Source organism: Giraffa tippelskirchi, chromosome 4, assembly GCF_054371585.1.
Source record: "Giraffa tippelskirchi isolate mGirTip1 chromosome 4, T2T-mGirTip1v1.2.pri, whole genome shotgun sequence".
In the NCBI taxonomy this organism is placed as follows: domain Eukaryota; kingdom Metazoa; phylum Chordata; class Mammalia; order Artiodactyla; family Giraffidae; genus Giraffa; species Giraffa tippelskirchi.
In genome coordinates this window covers 98,829,430-98,845,275 of record NC_137278.1, presented here as the reverse complement: position 1 = coordinate 98,845,275, position 15,846 = coordinate 98,829,430, and the positions used below count along the sequence as shown (strand labels likewise).

The 15,846-nt window shown below is 50.0% G+C and overlaps 1 protein-coding gene across 36 annotated transcripts in view; it reads right to left on the bottom strand.

Annotated features, from left to right (window-relative positions):
* The window catches only part of KANSL3 (KAT8 regulatory NSL complex subunit 3), a 73,670-nt gene that overhangs the window by 19,569 nt on the left and 38,255 nt on the right, over window positions 1-15,846 (bottom strand). For 19 of the 36 annotated variants that reach the window (XR_014051941.1, XM_081484718.1, XM_081484720.1 and 16 more), the window contains one exon: window positions 11,692-14,189. The exons of 2 other annotated variants lie outside the window; for them this stretch is intronic. Coding sequence is in view for 27 of the 34 variants with exons in the window: in XM_081484718.1 (XP_081340844.1) it covers window positions 14,169-14,189 (21 nt within the window). In the remaining 7 variants the exon portion in view is untranslated. Of the gene's footprint in view, window positions 1-3; window positions 569-712; window positions 944-5,872; window positions 5,944-11,691; window positions 14,190-15,846 lie in introns of those variants that run through there. 15 more of the 36 variants (XM_081484681.1, XM_081484699.1, XM_081484682.1 and 12 more) reach the window with 4 other exon arrangements.

Here is a 15,846-nt window from a genome sequence, read left to right as displayed (position 1 = left end):
AGGTGTGTGTGGTATGGACCTTTGCAGAAGCAGTGGGGCGGGGGTGTTCTCGTGGGCTGCGCCACCCACGGGGTAACAGGGGAGCCAAAGAGAGGGGCCTGCCCAGCACCCACTCCTGCCTGGGATGCTGGCACTGGAATAACGAGCAGGGCCAGGGCAAACCCAGCCTCCAGCTCATACTTCTGCACGCTGTGCCCTTTGTCCTGGGCCTTCAGCCCACTGGGCTGGCTGAGTCTGGGGACAACCAGCTGTTGCCTTCCTCATGGTGCAGATCGGAGTCTGAGGCTCAGAGAGGCTGGGACTTGCCCTGGTGCCCCCAGCAGGTACGTAGGGGAGCAGAGCTCTGCACTGGGGCGTTATCCAGCACTCTGAGCTAAACCACATGGATGCCCTGCAGCTGTCAGCAGCACTCCTGGGGCTGAGGGTGCAAGCAGGAAGCTGGAGTCGCCTGCCCTGGTGCTGGATGCCGACTTGGGGGGCTGCTGCCGAGTCTTCTTGGTGAGCCCTTCTACTCACCTGCCACATGTGCGGGGTGGGGGCACAGGCGAACGGTTCCCACCGGGGGTGCCTGGAGGGAAAAGGGGATGATGGGGATCAGAATCTTCACCTGGGCATCTGCCTTTTTCCTGATGCGGTTGCTCCCGGGGCTCAAATCCTGCAGCCTAATGCCCTCCTTCCTACGGGCTCTGCCTGGAGAGCAGTGTGCTCTCACCTGTCACAGTGGGAGGGGTGCCCCTGTCAGAGGCATTGCTCCCCTCCCCTCCTCAGGCTGCCTGTTCTTAGAACCTGGTCACAGCCACCGGCCAAGCTTCATACAGGTTTCTGGAAAGGCGGTGTCACTACTGGCCCAGGGTCCTGACTTCCAGTCTCAGATGTATCAGCTGATGATAAGGTGGCTGGAGGGATGAACACGTAGGCTCTGAAGGGATTCCCCTGCTCCCTCCTGTGGGGAGACAGCCAGCCCAAGTAGCCGTGTGATCTCAGCCCTGAGCTCCCGACCCCTGCAGGCACCCACGTGCTCCCATCTCTGAGCCTATGGGGTCTCTGCTGTTGACAAGGAGCAGGGAGAGGACTGAATTCTCCCGCCACCCTCCCTGCAAGTGCCCTGGGTGCTGGGCCACAGGTCTTTTAGAGTCAGATCTCCTGGATGTGGGCATCTGCTGTGTGCGAGGCCCTGCCTGATGTGGGGCAGGGTCGCTGGGGTCCCCTTCATTTGCAAAGCCACAGTGCCGCCCCCCCCCCCCCCCGAAGCGGGCCGTTGGCCTGGCAACAGAATTTGAGCTTGGGCTGCACAGAGCTGTGACGCTGGCGCCCTCTGGAGGCTGCACTGGGAAATACTCTGCATGGGCGTCTTCCGTCCTGAGCTGGTCCCCGGGGGGGCGCGCTGCAGCTCTGCTTCAGCATCAGCAAACACCGGAGCCGAATGCGGGCCTACTTCCTGGAAGACCTCTGTGCCCTGCAGTTCTGGCATGCTACCTTTCTGTGGTTTTTCTCCTCGATATTCCGAGGGATGGCACGATCCTGAAGCAGGAGTTCTGAGAGATCCTGTAGCTTAAGACGCCAGGCTGGGCTGCGTGGAGCACCTGGCTCACTGGCAGGGCATCCTGCACGTTTCCTGGCACTGCCGCCCTAGGTGCACTGGTCACCCCACGTCGTTTTGCTTTTTATACTCGTTCCTTTGTGTTACTTGCCATGTCCCCTAACAGTCCCTGACTCTGCCTTGGGGACTTAAAGGCCAGCACCTGCCTTTGAGGCATAAACTGTTTCAGGGTCATTTTTAGGACCCCCTCCAAACCATCTGTGGCATTTACACTGTTTCTGGTGGTGAGTGGAGGCAACTCTGGCAGGAATGTCCCTACAGTCCTGGCCCTTTTCTTGGTGACAGTCTTTTAAGTACAGGCCGTTTGACAAATACTGAATGTCTATTTCCAGTGGGTGCCAGACACTGTTCTGGGTGTTGGATAGACACCTCAGTGGACAAAACTTTCAAGTTTCTACCCTCGTGGAGCTGACATCCAACCATCTCATCCTCTGCTGCCCCTTTATCCTTTTGCCTTCAATCTTTCCCAGCATTAGGGCCTTTTCCAGTGAGTCGGCTCTTCACATCAGGTGGCCAAAGTATTGGAGCTGCACCTTCAGCATCAGTCCTTCCAATGAATATTCAGGGTTGATTTCCTTTAGGTTGATTTTCCTTTAGGATTGACTGGTTGGATCTCCTTGCAGTCTAAAGGACTCTCAACAGTCTTTCTTCAGCACAATTTGAAAGCATCAATTCTTCGGTGCTCAGTCTTCTTTATGGTCCAACTCTCCAGTACATGACTACTGGAAAAACCATAGGTTTGACTATATGGACCTTTGTTGGCAAAGTGATGTCTTTACTTTTTAAAATGCTGTCTAGGTTTGTCATAGCTTTTCTTCCAAGGAACAAGCATCTTTTAATTTCATGTCTGCAGTCACTGTCCACAGTGATTCTGGAGCCCTAGAAAATAAAGTCTGTCACTGTTTCCACTTTTTCCCCTTCTATTTGCCATGAAGTGATGGGATCGGATGCCATGATCTTAGTTTTTTGAATGATGAGTTTTAAAGCCAGCTTTGTCACCTTCCTCTTTCATTCACCCTCATCAAGAAGCTCTTTCGTTCCTCTTCACTTTCTGTCACTAGAGTGATATTATCTACATATACCAGGTTGTTGATATTTCTCCTGGCAATCTTGTGGCTGCCCTGAAATCAGCACAGATAGGATGGCAGCGGTTTGGGGCGAGGACTATTGTCTGCAAGGACTGGGAGGAGGACTCGAGGGTCTGTGGGTGACTGCAGCAAGGACACAGTGGGGAGGGGGTATCTGTTTTCCTGGTGTGACCTTCCAAAGGGGGAGCCATAGGGTCTGGAAGCAGGGAGGTCTCTCAGTCCACTGTGGGTAAAGTAGGAGGGGGCCGCAGGGGAGCGGGCTCTGGGTGGGCACAGACGCGGGCTGGCAGTCGGAAGGAAGGAGGTATTAGAAGGGGAGGCTGGGAAGACCCCACAGGTAAAGGAGAGATTTCCATGTAGGCTCAAAACCAGACGCTGCAGACAATGGACTGAAGGTGTTTCATTTCACTGACCCATGTGATTTTTTTCTAAATGTTTCTGTAACTAGTTGCCAGCATTTAAAAATCAAGAAATTTTACATAAAAATGTGGGTACTGGGCTGCTCTTTAAAAATCAAAATTTCTGGACACATGGGGGTCACTGCTTGGCGCTCAGTGGTGGCTGCTGCACGTCGGTCAGGGTATACCTGCCTGTCCACTACAGCCCTCCTGGTCCCCAGGCCCGAGGGGCTTGGCTTATCCGGCCTCCAGGTTTCCCAGGCGTTCCCACAGTCAAGCCCATCAGCAGCTCAGACACTAGGAGGCAGTTTTTGCTCTGTTGTCATCAGATCAGCCAGGCCAGCTTCCTAAGCAAATGACTCCAGGAATGTCCTGCTGGGAAACAACAAGGTTTCCAGACAGGCGAGCAGGGCAGAAGTGGGTCATGGCAGAGTCACCTGTGGAGTGTCCCCTGGCTTCCGGCCACAGGGGCAGGGGACGGGCTCCCCCCGCCCAACTCCTCAGGTATCAAAAGCCTTTACCCCGTCCTGGGCCAGGTCTGCGCATCTATGAAACGAGTGCGGTCCCTTCCAGGTTCTGCACTGTGGCCCAGTGTGAGGCCCAGACAGATAGGGTCTAGTGACTGGAGAAGGGCAGGTACCTTCCTCCCTGCCCACTGAACATACCCTGGTCCCCAGAGGACCATACTGGCTCCTCTGGGCCCCTGGCCCTTCCTGGAGAACCAATACCACCTGCGACCAGCAAGTGGAGTCCCTGCCCAGCCCTGTCTGTGAGGCCGCCTGGGCAGGAAGGGGCCACTAGGGGAGAACAGGGACGGGCACCTCCCTACCTCCACCTGACTGTGGGGGGGCAGGCCTTCTTGGCTTGATTCCTACCACTTGCCTGGCCTGGTCACCTCTCCCTTGAGGGAGCAGGGGATGAGGAGGGAAGATCCCCACCCCTGAGACCGACTCCTCCATGGGTTCAGGGAGGAGTCCTAGGCCCTTTACTTGCCAACAACAGAAGCGAATCCCCGCTCAGGCAGGAAAGAGCCTGCGCGGCTCACGGGACTGCAGGGAGAATTCAACAAGCAGGGTGTGGGGGCCCTGCCCTGGGGGAGCTGCAACTGGCTCCCACTGGCTCCTCTCTTCCCAACCCTGCATTCAATATCACACTGGCAGCCTGAACTAGGCCAAAGTGACAGGACTGCACCCTCCAGGAGCTGGTACTCCAGCATTTATTAGCAGGTCACTGCCCTCTGGCTCAGCTCTGCTGCCCTCCCTTCTGGGGGTCTCAAGGCAAGGACAGATTTTTCAGTAAAGAGCGTGGTCTCACATCCCGTGCTAACGAGGCACGTGGGCCTGTTACCTCACAGGAAGTGTGTCTGTCAGGCAGACCAAAACCGTAGCTGCCACACTGGTGACACTGGGCAAACAGGTTCCCCTGGGCCTCCATTGCCTCATCCATAATATGGAAGTAATTTCTACCTTTAGAGTCATGAGTATTTAGTGAAAGTGCTTTGTAAACTGAGGTTCTGGGTGAAGGTGAGTCATCAGCTCCTTCCCTGCACTTCTGCTTGGCCAGCCTTACCATCCCCTGCCCTGCCCTTTACCGCAGGGCTTTTGAAATCCCTGGTGTACTGATCACTGCTCTCCGGCCCGGCTTCTGACTCAAAGTCACCCTGACCTTTGCGTCCTGTCTGGTCTGGGACAAGGATGGCAAATCGGCTTCACCCCAGGTACCAGCTGTGACTGACAGTGGTTTGTCTGCAGCTTTGGGTTGACCCAGTGTAAAGGTGACGTAATGGATTAGTAATGTCTGCCAAGGGCCCAGGAAGGCTTACCTGCCACAGAGCTGCTGTATCTACACATGACGACTAGCTGGTGACCACCTGATGAGGGGCTGTCTCACTTAAACATAGGTCCCTGAGCTCACTGCCACGTCTCAGCCGCAGGTCCTGTGCGGAGCTGTCTGGTTCCCCTCCCACATGAGCAGGGTTGTGGGGGAGCAGGGTTTGGGCCGGGGAGCCAAATCCTAGAAACTGGGGCTGGACATCACTTGCCCATGGGCTACTGAGTTCAATGCCTGGGTAGTAGTTAGCAAGGCAACTTCTGGGGAGAAATCTAGGCAGGCTGCCTACAACCCTGGGGAAAAAAAGGTCTACATGGGCTGCGTGAAGAAGGATTATCTATAGTCAGCATCAAGAGTAGGGGGCTTCCCTGGTGGCTCAGTGGTAAAGAATCTGCCTGCCAGTGCAGGAGACAGGGGTTCGATCCCTGATCAGGGAAGATCCCACCAGTCGCAGAGCAACAAAGCCCATGCGCCACAACTACTGAGCCTGTGCTCTAGGGCCCAGGACCCGCAACTACTGAAGCCCAAGCACCCTAGAGAAGTGTTTTGCAGCAAGAGAAGCCACCGTAATGAGAAGCCGGCGCACTGCACCTAGAGAGGAGCCCCTGCTCGCTGCAACTAGAGAAGTCCAGATGTAGCAATGAAGACCCAGCCCAGCCAAAAATAAATAAAAATTTAAAACAAAAACGCCAAGAGTGGAGTGGAGCAATTGTAGCATCACTTGTAGAGTAGCTGCAATGCATTTGAGATGGCATTGTGTATTGAGGAAGTTAGATGGTAAATTAAAAGAATCATTCCCATTCCAGCTCTGCATAAACCTGGCCAATACCCCCCACTGCCCTCAAGTTACACCTCAACTGTCTTAGTGTGAAAGGCTCGTTATTGGCCCTGCTTCCTCCCAGTCTCCTGACTCCACACCCCCAAGGCATCCTCCTTCCCCACTGTGATATCCTCACCCTCACAACCTGTCTGGGTTGAGTCCTGAGGCCCCACTTCAGTTCTCCAGCTGCCTGGCCCTTCCTCGGACCTGGAAGCACAGAAAACACTGACCTGAAAAGCATTCTCTCCACAGCTCTGGTTCTTTCTTCCAGCCTCACTCAGAAGCACCTGAGGAAGCCTGACTGGCTTGGGCACCCCTCCCACGTGCCTTCAGGCACCTGGTGCTTCTCCCACCCTGCCACTGCCAGCCCCATTCTCCATCTTCGCCCCAGAATGTAGGCTCCCTCAGGGCAGTTCCTGCTCACCACTGATCCCCAATTCTACCTGTCTCCATAGGACAGTGGGCTCCCCTGCTGGCTCAGATGGGAAATAATCCACCTGCAGTGCTGGAGACCGGGGTTCAATCCCTGGGTGGGGAAGACCCCCTGGAGAAGGGCATGGCTACCCACTCCAGTATTCTTGCCCAGAGAAACCCATGGACAGAGGAGCCTGGCGGGCTACAGCCCATAGGGTCACAAAGAGTCGGACACGACTGAGACACTACAGGCAGGCCATAGGACAGGGGTCCTGGACACACCCAAATTTTTTTCACCTGAATTATTGCAGTATTTGTGCGTATTAGTCAACATCAGAAGCCCCCTCCCCCTCAGTATTCCCCAGCTGCCTCTGAGTGGCTCCCAGAGGGCTCTGACCCACACAGGAGCCATGCACAGGTTCATTCTGGAGAATTGGTTTTCGCCCCATCAGCCCAGGATGCTGGAGCGCCTGGAGAAGAGCAGCTCCTCCCACCAGTGACCTGGGCCAATTCCCCACTCCGCTTTGGAGAAGGGATAGAACCCACTCTTGACTACTGCTGCAGAGATATGGGCCAAGCCCATCCCCTTCCCCCTAAACACACACACACACTCCTGAGACTAAGCAAGGAGAGAAACAAAACTCTGTTAAAATGTTAGGAAAAACAAAAGGGAGACACCACAGACACAAATCATAACTGCCTCTCGAAGATGTTCCTCAACCCCACCCATGTGGCAGGTGCCACCCTGGTTCCTGACATGGGTCTGTGTCAGAATCCAGACCTCTGGTCACCATCCAGAGCTCCACCTAGGGGTTTAGCCAAACTCACCATCTCCAGAGAGGGGAGGAAGCTCTGCCTTCACCTTCTTCTGAGGCTTATCTCTCCAAATTCTCATTTCTGGTCCCAGAGTCAACCTCCGCTCCCAGACCAGTGGTTAAAACTTTTGAAACTGGTAGCGGCGAGGACTTTGGGCAAGGATAAGGGAATAAAAGAAGCCAGAGACAGACTCTGAGGATGACCCGGCCATGCTGAAGCCTCCTGCCTAGCCAGGGGCTCAATGAGGGACCTGCCATGGTCTCATGTCATGCCCTCCCAAATTCGTATGTTGAAAACCTAATTCCAGTGTGACAGTATTAGGGAGGCAGGGCCTCCAGGAGGTGATTAGGTCATGAGGGGAAGAGCCCATGTGGATGGGATTAGTGCCCTTATAAAGGAGGCTGAGAAAGCTCCCTTGCCTCCTTCTGCCAAGGGAGGTTACAGCTAAGAGACAGCCTAGGAAGGGGGCCTTTACCAGACGCTGAATTTGAAGGCATCTTGGTCTTAGACTTGCCAATCTCCAGAACTGTGAGAAATAGATTTCTCACTTATAAGCCTCCTAATTTGTGGCATTTTATTGTAGCAGACCAAATAGAATAAGACAACCTAGGAGTAAACTGCTGGTGCACGCACAAATGCAATGACTCATGTGTAATGTGCTTGTGAGGGTGTGAGGCATGAATGTTCGTACACATGTGCAATGTTCATGTGTGTGAGTGAGTGCGGGCTTGTGTTCGTGCATGTAAGTAGCTATGATATCAAATAAAAGATTACCCATTTCTCCATCTCCCTTCTTATCACATTCCCAAATGTCCCAAATGAGAACTTGGGATATGTGGTTCCTTCAACAGGAAATTTCTAATTTGGGAACTGAGGTATGCAGGAAAAAAAAGCCAACATTTTCCACTGTTCCATTGTTCTAAATTAAAAATATAAAGTGACGTGTAATTAAAAACAATCAGCATTATACATTGCTGGTGAGGTCATAATTTATCAAAAGCTGCTTAGATTAATAGCAAGTCATAAAAAATATTCATACCATTTGACTAATGGTCTTATTTCTGGGAATTTATTGTAGAAAATAATTGGAGATCTTTGGCAATAGAAGAAAGGGTACAAAAAAGATAATCACGGGACTTCCCTGGTGGTCCAGTGATTAAGAATCTGCCTGTCAACAAAGAAGACATGGATTTGATCCCTGGTCTAGGAAGATCCCACATTCCACGGGGCAAATAAGCTCATGAGCTGCAACTACTGAAGTCCACGCGCCCTAGAGCCGGTGCTCCACAAGAGAAGCCACCTCAATGAGAAGCCCATGCACTGCAACAAACAGTATCCTGAGCTCGCCACAACTACAAAAAGCCTGTGCGCAGCAACAAAGACCTAGAGCAGCCAAAAATAATAAAATACAATTTTTAAAAGTATAAAAAAATACCAAAACCAGAAACTGAATCAGATGTGACATGTGAATGTCTGTCAGATAAAAGTAAACTTCAGGGCAAAGAAAATAACCAGGTACAGAGAGACATTCAGTTTAGTTTAGTCGCTCAGTCATGTCCGACTCTTCTCGACCCCATGGACTGCAGCACACCAGGCCTCCTTGTCCATTGCCAACTCCTGGAGTTTACTCAAACTCACGTCCATTGAGTCAGTGATGCCATCTAACCATCTCATCCTCTGTCTTCCCGTTCTCCCACCTTCAATCTTTCCCAGCATCAGGGTCTTTTCCAATGAGTCAGCTCTTTGCATCAGGTGGCCAAAGTATTGGAGTTTCAGCTTCAACATCAGTCCTTCCAATGAATATTCAGGACTGATTTCATTTAGGATGGACTGGCTGGATCTCCTTGCAGTCCAAGGGACATTGCATAATGATAAAAAGGTCAATCCACCAAAAAGACACAGAAATCCTAAGTGGTACGCGCCAGATAACAGTACTGCAAAATATCTGAAGCAAAAACTTGAAGGAGACACAGACAATTCCACAATTATTGTTGGAAATTTCAACAGCACTCTCTCAACAACCAACAGAACTTGACAGAAAATCAGCAAGGGTATAAGCTATAAGAACTCAATACCATCAACCAACAGAATTTTATCACCATTTACCCTCCACCCAACAATATAATCTTTCAAGTACCTACAGAAAATATACCAAGAGGACAGAACCGCCACATGCTAGACCATATACAAACCTCAACAAATTTTAAACAACATAATGAGATATCACAATATACCTAGAATGGCTCAAACAAAAAACAGAGACAGTATAAGAATGTGGGGAAAATGGATCACTTCTATATTACTGGTGGGACCATAAAATGAAAGAGCTACTTAGGAAAATGTTTGACAGTTTCTTCAAAAGATAAAAATTTACCACATGACCTGATAATCACACTCCTGGGCATTTATTCCAGAGACATGAAAACGAAAGTTTATACAAAAACCCACTTAGAAATGCTCACAGCAGTTCTATCTGCAATAGTCCCAAACTGGAAACAATCAAGATGCCACTCAAATAAGCAGTTAACAGAAACTATGGTACATTCAATCCATAGAACATTCATTTTTGTTGTTGTGTAGCTGCTCAGTTGTGTCTGATTCTTTGCGACCTTATGGACTGTAGCCCACCAGGCTCCTCTGTCCATGGGATTTCCCAGGCAAGAATACTGGAGTGGATTGCCATTTCCTCCTCCAGAGGATCTTCCTGACCCACGGATAGAACCTGCGTCTCCTGCATTGGCAGGTGGGTTCTTTATATTACTGAGCCACCTGGATATTGCAAGTAATATGTAGTCATAGTAAAAACTTAGAGCAAACCCATTTGACGGTCCCACCAATAATGTAGAAGAGATACATTTTCCCTGCATCCTTAAAGCACATCCTGTCTCTGGTTTTGTTTTTTGTTTCTCCTAGGTGTATTGTGATGCCTCATTGTGTTATTCAAAATTTGTTGGGGTTTGCATATAGATTTCTTTCTCCCTAATCCTTTCATCCTCTGCAGAGGTATCTACCAAGAGGTAGATATGTATATTTCCATTCTTTTCTGTATTCTTTCACACACACACAATTGATTTCACACTTTTTTTTAAAAAAGGTGTTTTTTTAAACCACAGCTTTAAATTTCTATGTAGTCAAATCTGTCATTCTTTACTGACTTAGACTGTACTATTAGTTATGGGAACTTTAAGTACTGGAGGAAACTGGATGAAATGAACATGGGACTTCCCTATGCTCTCAATGTAAGTTAAACACACACACACACACACACATCGAAATAGCTCAGGTAGTTTTTTTTTTAATCCCTTAGAAAGGCAAAAATATGGGCCATATGACTTCATCCTCTGGATGTTATTAAACTGGGGTGAGAAAGGATATAAGAACCAACCTGTAAGTGAGATTGAGCCAACCAGATTCACTGTTCAGAATTTGAATGAAAGACAGAAACTGGCCACCCACAAAGGAATGAAAAAAAAAAAACCTGTGATGACAGAATCAAAACTGGTCCCTGGCTATTCCAGGTCAGTGGACATCATCAGGCAAGTAGCAGAAAGTGTCAGGCTCCCCGTCAGTGAAGATACCTTTTGAGAGAATCTCACCTTTTAGAACTAATTTGGGTAGTGAACAGTTTCCTGCTTGTTGCAACCATCAACCCTGACTAAAACATATGCTTTGGAAAGGGAGATAAAAAGGCAACAGAATTTCTTCTGCATCCTAATCTGCTATGGCTCTGTCCTTATAATGCTAAAGTTTAAGACAGCTATCATTTAAACAACCTAATCCTCACTTCATCTGACACACCCAAGTCGGTGAGACTGGAGTTGAAAGGAAGATGAGGTCTCTAGTAAGGATGGAAACAAGAAGAGTTCACATGTCGAAGACCTTTTAAGCAGTATACCAGAATTACTTTCCACCCACAGGGGTCTCCAATGTTGAAGGTGGGTACCTGGAATTTAAGGGCTTCCCTGGTGGCTCAGACAGTAAAGAATCTGCCTGCAATGCCGGTGACCCAGGTTGGATCCCTGGGTTGGGAAGATCCCCTGGAGGAGGAAATGGCAACCCACTCCAGTATTCTTGCCTGGAGACTTCTATGGACAGAGGAGCCTGGAGTCCTACTGTCCAAGGGATTGCAAAGAGTTGGACACCAGTGAGCAACTAACACTTTCACTTTACTCTCAGGAAAGTCCTCTTAGATACAAGATCACAGATAACGTGGAGGTTGGAATTCCTTCATTCATCACTAAGTCATTAATTACTGGAGAGCAGCAGAGGGATAGGATGTGCAAAGAGGTTTCCATTTCTCAGGACCAAGGGCAAGGGACCCCACCTACTGAATCAGGCCCAGCCAAGAGCCCACCAGTGCAGCAGCAATCACTCTAGGCCTGGTGGGCCTAGGGTCTAAACTGAAAGGGGTCACATGAAGGCCAAGCCACCATCTCCTCACCTCCTGTGCTAATTTCCACTTCCAGTCTCCCATTTCAGAATCCCAGCACAGTGCAGAGAAGAACAGATACTGGTATCAGACTGTCTGGGTTCAGTCCTGCTGTGTGGCTTCTCTGTGCCTCAGTTTCCTCATCTGTAAAAGGGGAATTACAGCACCCACCTCGTGGGTATTGCAGGCATAAGGAAGATGGTCAGTGGAATTACCGTAACATTTTAGCTTTTGTTCTCTGTGCCATTTCACTGGGTGGTTATCAGAATAAAAGTAAGAAGTTGACTGAAGACATGTTGAAGTAATCCAAAATCTGTTTTTATTTTTAATTGTCTTGGCTAATGGAAAAACAGAACTGTCACAGCAGCTCAGCTTGATACCCCATCCAGCCCAGGACTGTCCCAGCGTTGGAGCCGAGGACAGGTCTTCCTCCATCAGCGACCTCATCTTCAAACAAAGACTGCTTTCACAGAGCATCAATACGCACCTGCCACCCAAGAACTCAGCTAAAGCCCTCTGGATCCTTCTACAGTTTTGGCCAGTAGTGTCACCTTCCGAGGTCAGGGACTCTAGGTCTGCTACATGATTGGCAGAGGAATGCTTCCTTCTCCACTTCGAGAAATGTGGCTGGAGAAGTATGGAATTGGGGAGCATCATTCTAGGGACTTCAACTACTTCCCCCTTTAGCCTGTCCCTCCACAATGCAGAACCAAGGTTCTCACTACTCCCCTTCTCCAGCTTTGGCATCCTTCCCAGTGTATAAGCCAAGCCTCAGGAAATCATTCATGGGAAGCTCACTAGGATTTAGACAAATGCAGGATGTTTTTTCAGCTTATCCTTTGGCCCCAGCCCACAGAGGGTGTCAGCATCTTTCTGAGCAGCCCCCCAGTGCTGTCTAGAATGCACTCCTAAGTCATGAACGGGTTGTTCAGGAACCTGCCCTGAGTGATTCCTAAAAGCTTCACACAGGTCTCACAGTCTCACTGTCCTCAGTTCCTCTTGGTGTGTTACTATCCTACCTGTAAAGTCACCAAACCCCTGACCCTGGATGTCTTTTTCACATTTCATATCTTCCTCCAACTTACTAAATGCTGCCTGAATTTCAGAAAGCAGTTACCTGCCCACTAATGCAAGGGTGCAGGCTAATTCTGTGTGAATCATTTCGGAGACCAGCTCGGCAGGAGGTCGGGAGGGAGGGTATAGTGTATAACCTGCCCACTCCACCCCTGTCGTATACACTGCCCCAGGCCCTGCCTGGACCATCCCAATCTGCCTTGTCTGAGATTCCTGTACACCACAGGCTCCCTCCCGGCTGCCACTCAGACTGGACTGAGGCTCCTGGACTGAACACATATGGCCTGCTTTGGATACACCCTGCCCTCAGGTGAGGACCCTGCACCACAAGTCCAGCCATGGTATGCTGTGGGTCCTCCCTGCCTGCAGATACTGAAGAGGCATACGTGGGATGCCTTACAACTGGACTGGAAACTTTCTAGAGTACAAAAGGGAAAGGAGCCTGCTCTGGAGGATAGATTCTAAACCAAATCTAAAAATACTTTTGCACACAAGTGTCGTGAGGAGGTAAGGAAGGGCTCAGGGCTCCATCCTCAGTAATCACTTCTCCAGGGACTTCCACCTCCAGGGCTCAGTACCTCAGGGTACTGAGTACCCTGCACAGTAGAGTCAATGCCAATCATCTTCCCACTTCTAAGCCAGAAGACAGGAAGTCACACCCAGAGCTGAAACAGAAACACTGAAGCATGGCATTTGCTGTCCTGATGTCAGAGTTTCACGGGATGAACGGCCAAGATGTTCACTTAGCAGCTGTCCCTGCTCCACTACTAAGCACAGAAATTTCAGGGGTTGGGGCTTCTTTCCTCTGGCCTGGCAAACTCTCATCTCCAGTTGAATCCACAGTTCCTCAGGTGCCAGATGCAAAGCCTCAAGCCCAGACCGTCCTCATCACCAACGTGCCCTCCGTCCTCTTCAGCCTTTCTGGGCCTGCAGGCTTTCTGAACACAAGAACTGCCCAAACATGATGGAAAAAAAGAAAGCTGGCTTTCACCTCCCGGCAACTGCTGTTCCCCACGTCTGTAAGTGGCCAAAGGGACTGGAAGACGACAGTTGGGTTCTCCGTGCCCTCTCATGGGTTTGGAGTGAGGAGTCCCCAGGTCTCAGCAGGTACTTGGTATCCAGTGTGGCTCCTATGGAGAGTGCTGCCTGGAAAGACCTCTCCCACAACTGTCTGGTGGACAGCAACGGACAGAACAAGCCCCCTGGCACTGAGCCGCTGGTGGGGGCCAGGATGATCCCTGCCCTCAGCACAGGGCTCTCGACCCCAACTCCTACAGGCCCGGACCACACAGAGGTCTCCTCCTAACTTGGTGCGGGGAGGCACAGACTTCCAAGAGGTGCTCCTTTATTACGACGCAGTGAGCAGTCCGACACCGCTTCCTGAGTCAAGTTACAGCTACTGAGAGGGAAGCAGTGCCTCAGATTCATGCCCAGCCAGGTCTGCTGAGGACCTGGAGATTCTGGGAATCAGACCTATAGCGACTGGGGCACAGGGTCCCATTGCTGGTGCTGTATCACCTTGCCTCATGATTACACAAGACCTGGAGGTCCAGCCCTGAAGACAGCTGACAGGCAAAAATGACTGTGTTAAAGATGTCTTTGGACAAGTGGCACCTCAGCAGGACCGCACCGCTGCCCAGGCCTCACCGTGCAGCAGCCATCACCAGCCTGGTAAAGGAAGACATGTGGCACAGTGTCCTCAGGGGGCTGGAGGCAGGCGCTGTGGCGGGAGAGGCAGTGAACAAGGTCAACAGTTTGCCAGGTTAACACAACTGACCCTCTTCCTAAGCCAGTTACCCCACCCCTGAGAACTTATTCCAAAGAAATAATGCTCGATGGGGGAGAAGGTAGATGTACAAGGATAGGTATTCTAGCAGCCAAGTAATGAATATAACACAGACTCTGGAGTCAGAGAGTCACCTCCATCACTTTTCAGGGCAAATGACTTCCATTCTCTGAGCCTCCTTTCCTTCCTCTGTGAGACAGATATGAGCACATCTATTCCCCAGGGTTGTTGTGAGATTACATGAGACAATCTGCATAAAGCGCCTAATGTGTCAACCACCATCATTGGCTCTTATTATTATGTAAAAAAAAAAAAAAGAAAGAATGCAGGAAAAAGGAAACAGGTGACTTGTTAAGGGTGATAGAGTTGAAGAGAAGTTTTCCATGACTGCACTGGCAGTATCATTGCTCTACGTCATGTTCATTTTTTAAGTGCTGTGGAAGATGCCATGAATTATTGAGCCCTGCAGCTTGGGAAGAAGGAAGTAGAGAGAGTTGGCCTTTTTCCACAAAGGTTTTCCCTATTTCTCTAGTTCCGCCTTTGGAAAACTCCTAACAGGTCTCTGAGGATGCAGTAAAGGCGGGGAAGAGAGAGGACACAGGTGAGGAGGAATGAAGAAAGGCCTGACAATCAAAACCTGAAAGGTTCCGTGGCCCATGTGCTGGCCCTGCCCAAAGGCGGGCTGGACCATACACAGATGAGCTCTGTCCTGACCAGGAGTGCTGGGAGCAATGACCCCGCTGGGCAGACAGCTGCAGGCTGCCTGCCAGCCTGACGAGGGCACTATGTGGCCAGAGACACGAAAACCTTGTGATCACAGTCAAGAGTCCACTCCCAGGACCCTGACGCAGGGCACTACACTGTCTGTCTTCCCTTTCTCCTGCAGCTTCGCAGCTGTAGGGCCACATAATGGGCCAGTTTCGTAAGGAAACACACAGTAAATATTCATCTCCACCAGGAACAACAGAGACAAATAAGGGCACAGACCTTAGAGAAGTCTATCAATGTTTTACAACCTTTTTTCTTTTTAAAGTCATTCTCTCCATAAATATTGTAGTCTATAACCTCCAAATTTAAGAGATTATTTTTCCAACTTAAAACTATTATCACACCTTAAAAAGATTAACAATTTCTTAATGAACAATCCAGTCAGTGTTCAAATCTCCAACTGTCTTATAAACATCAGAAATGGGTGGTTGTTTCTCAACTTTTAGAAATCCATCTTCCCAGAGCCCGAATAGCTTTCCGAGACAGCCCCTACTAAGCCCACCACCACAACAGTCACTGACTTCTGCCAAGCTCCTCGCTAGACTAGATGAAAAAATGCACAGAGAGGTCAGGCAGTTTGCCCAGGGTCACACAGCTAACTGAAGACAGAAGGCCTGAGCTTTCCCTGAGGTCATACTGTCTGGCAGTCTGACCACTGAAATGACTGTTAAACACTTCTGAATCAGCAAGCCTTAACCTAGTAACATCTCCTTTGTCTAAAAGAAAACAATCACCACTAGGACCCTCCTAGTAATTGACACACCCATTTTACTCAGCTAAAAACTAAGCTCTCAAGTGAATACCATCAAGTAGAAGTCAGATA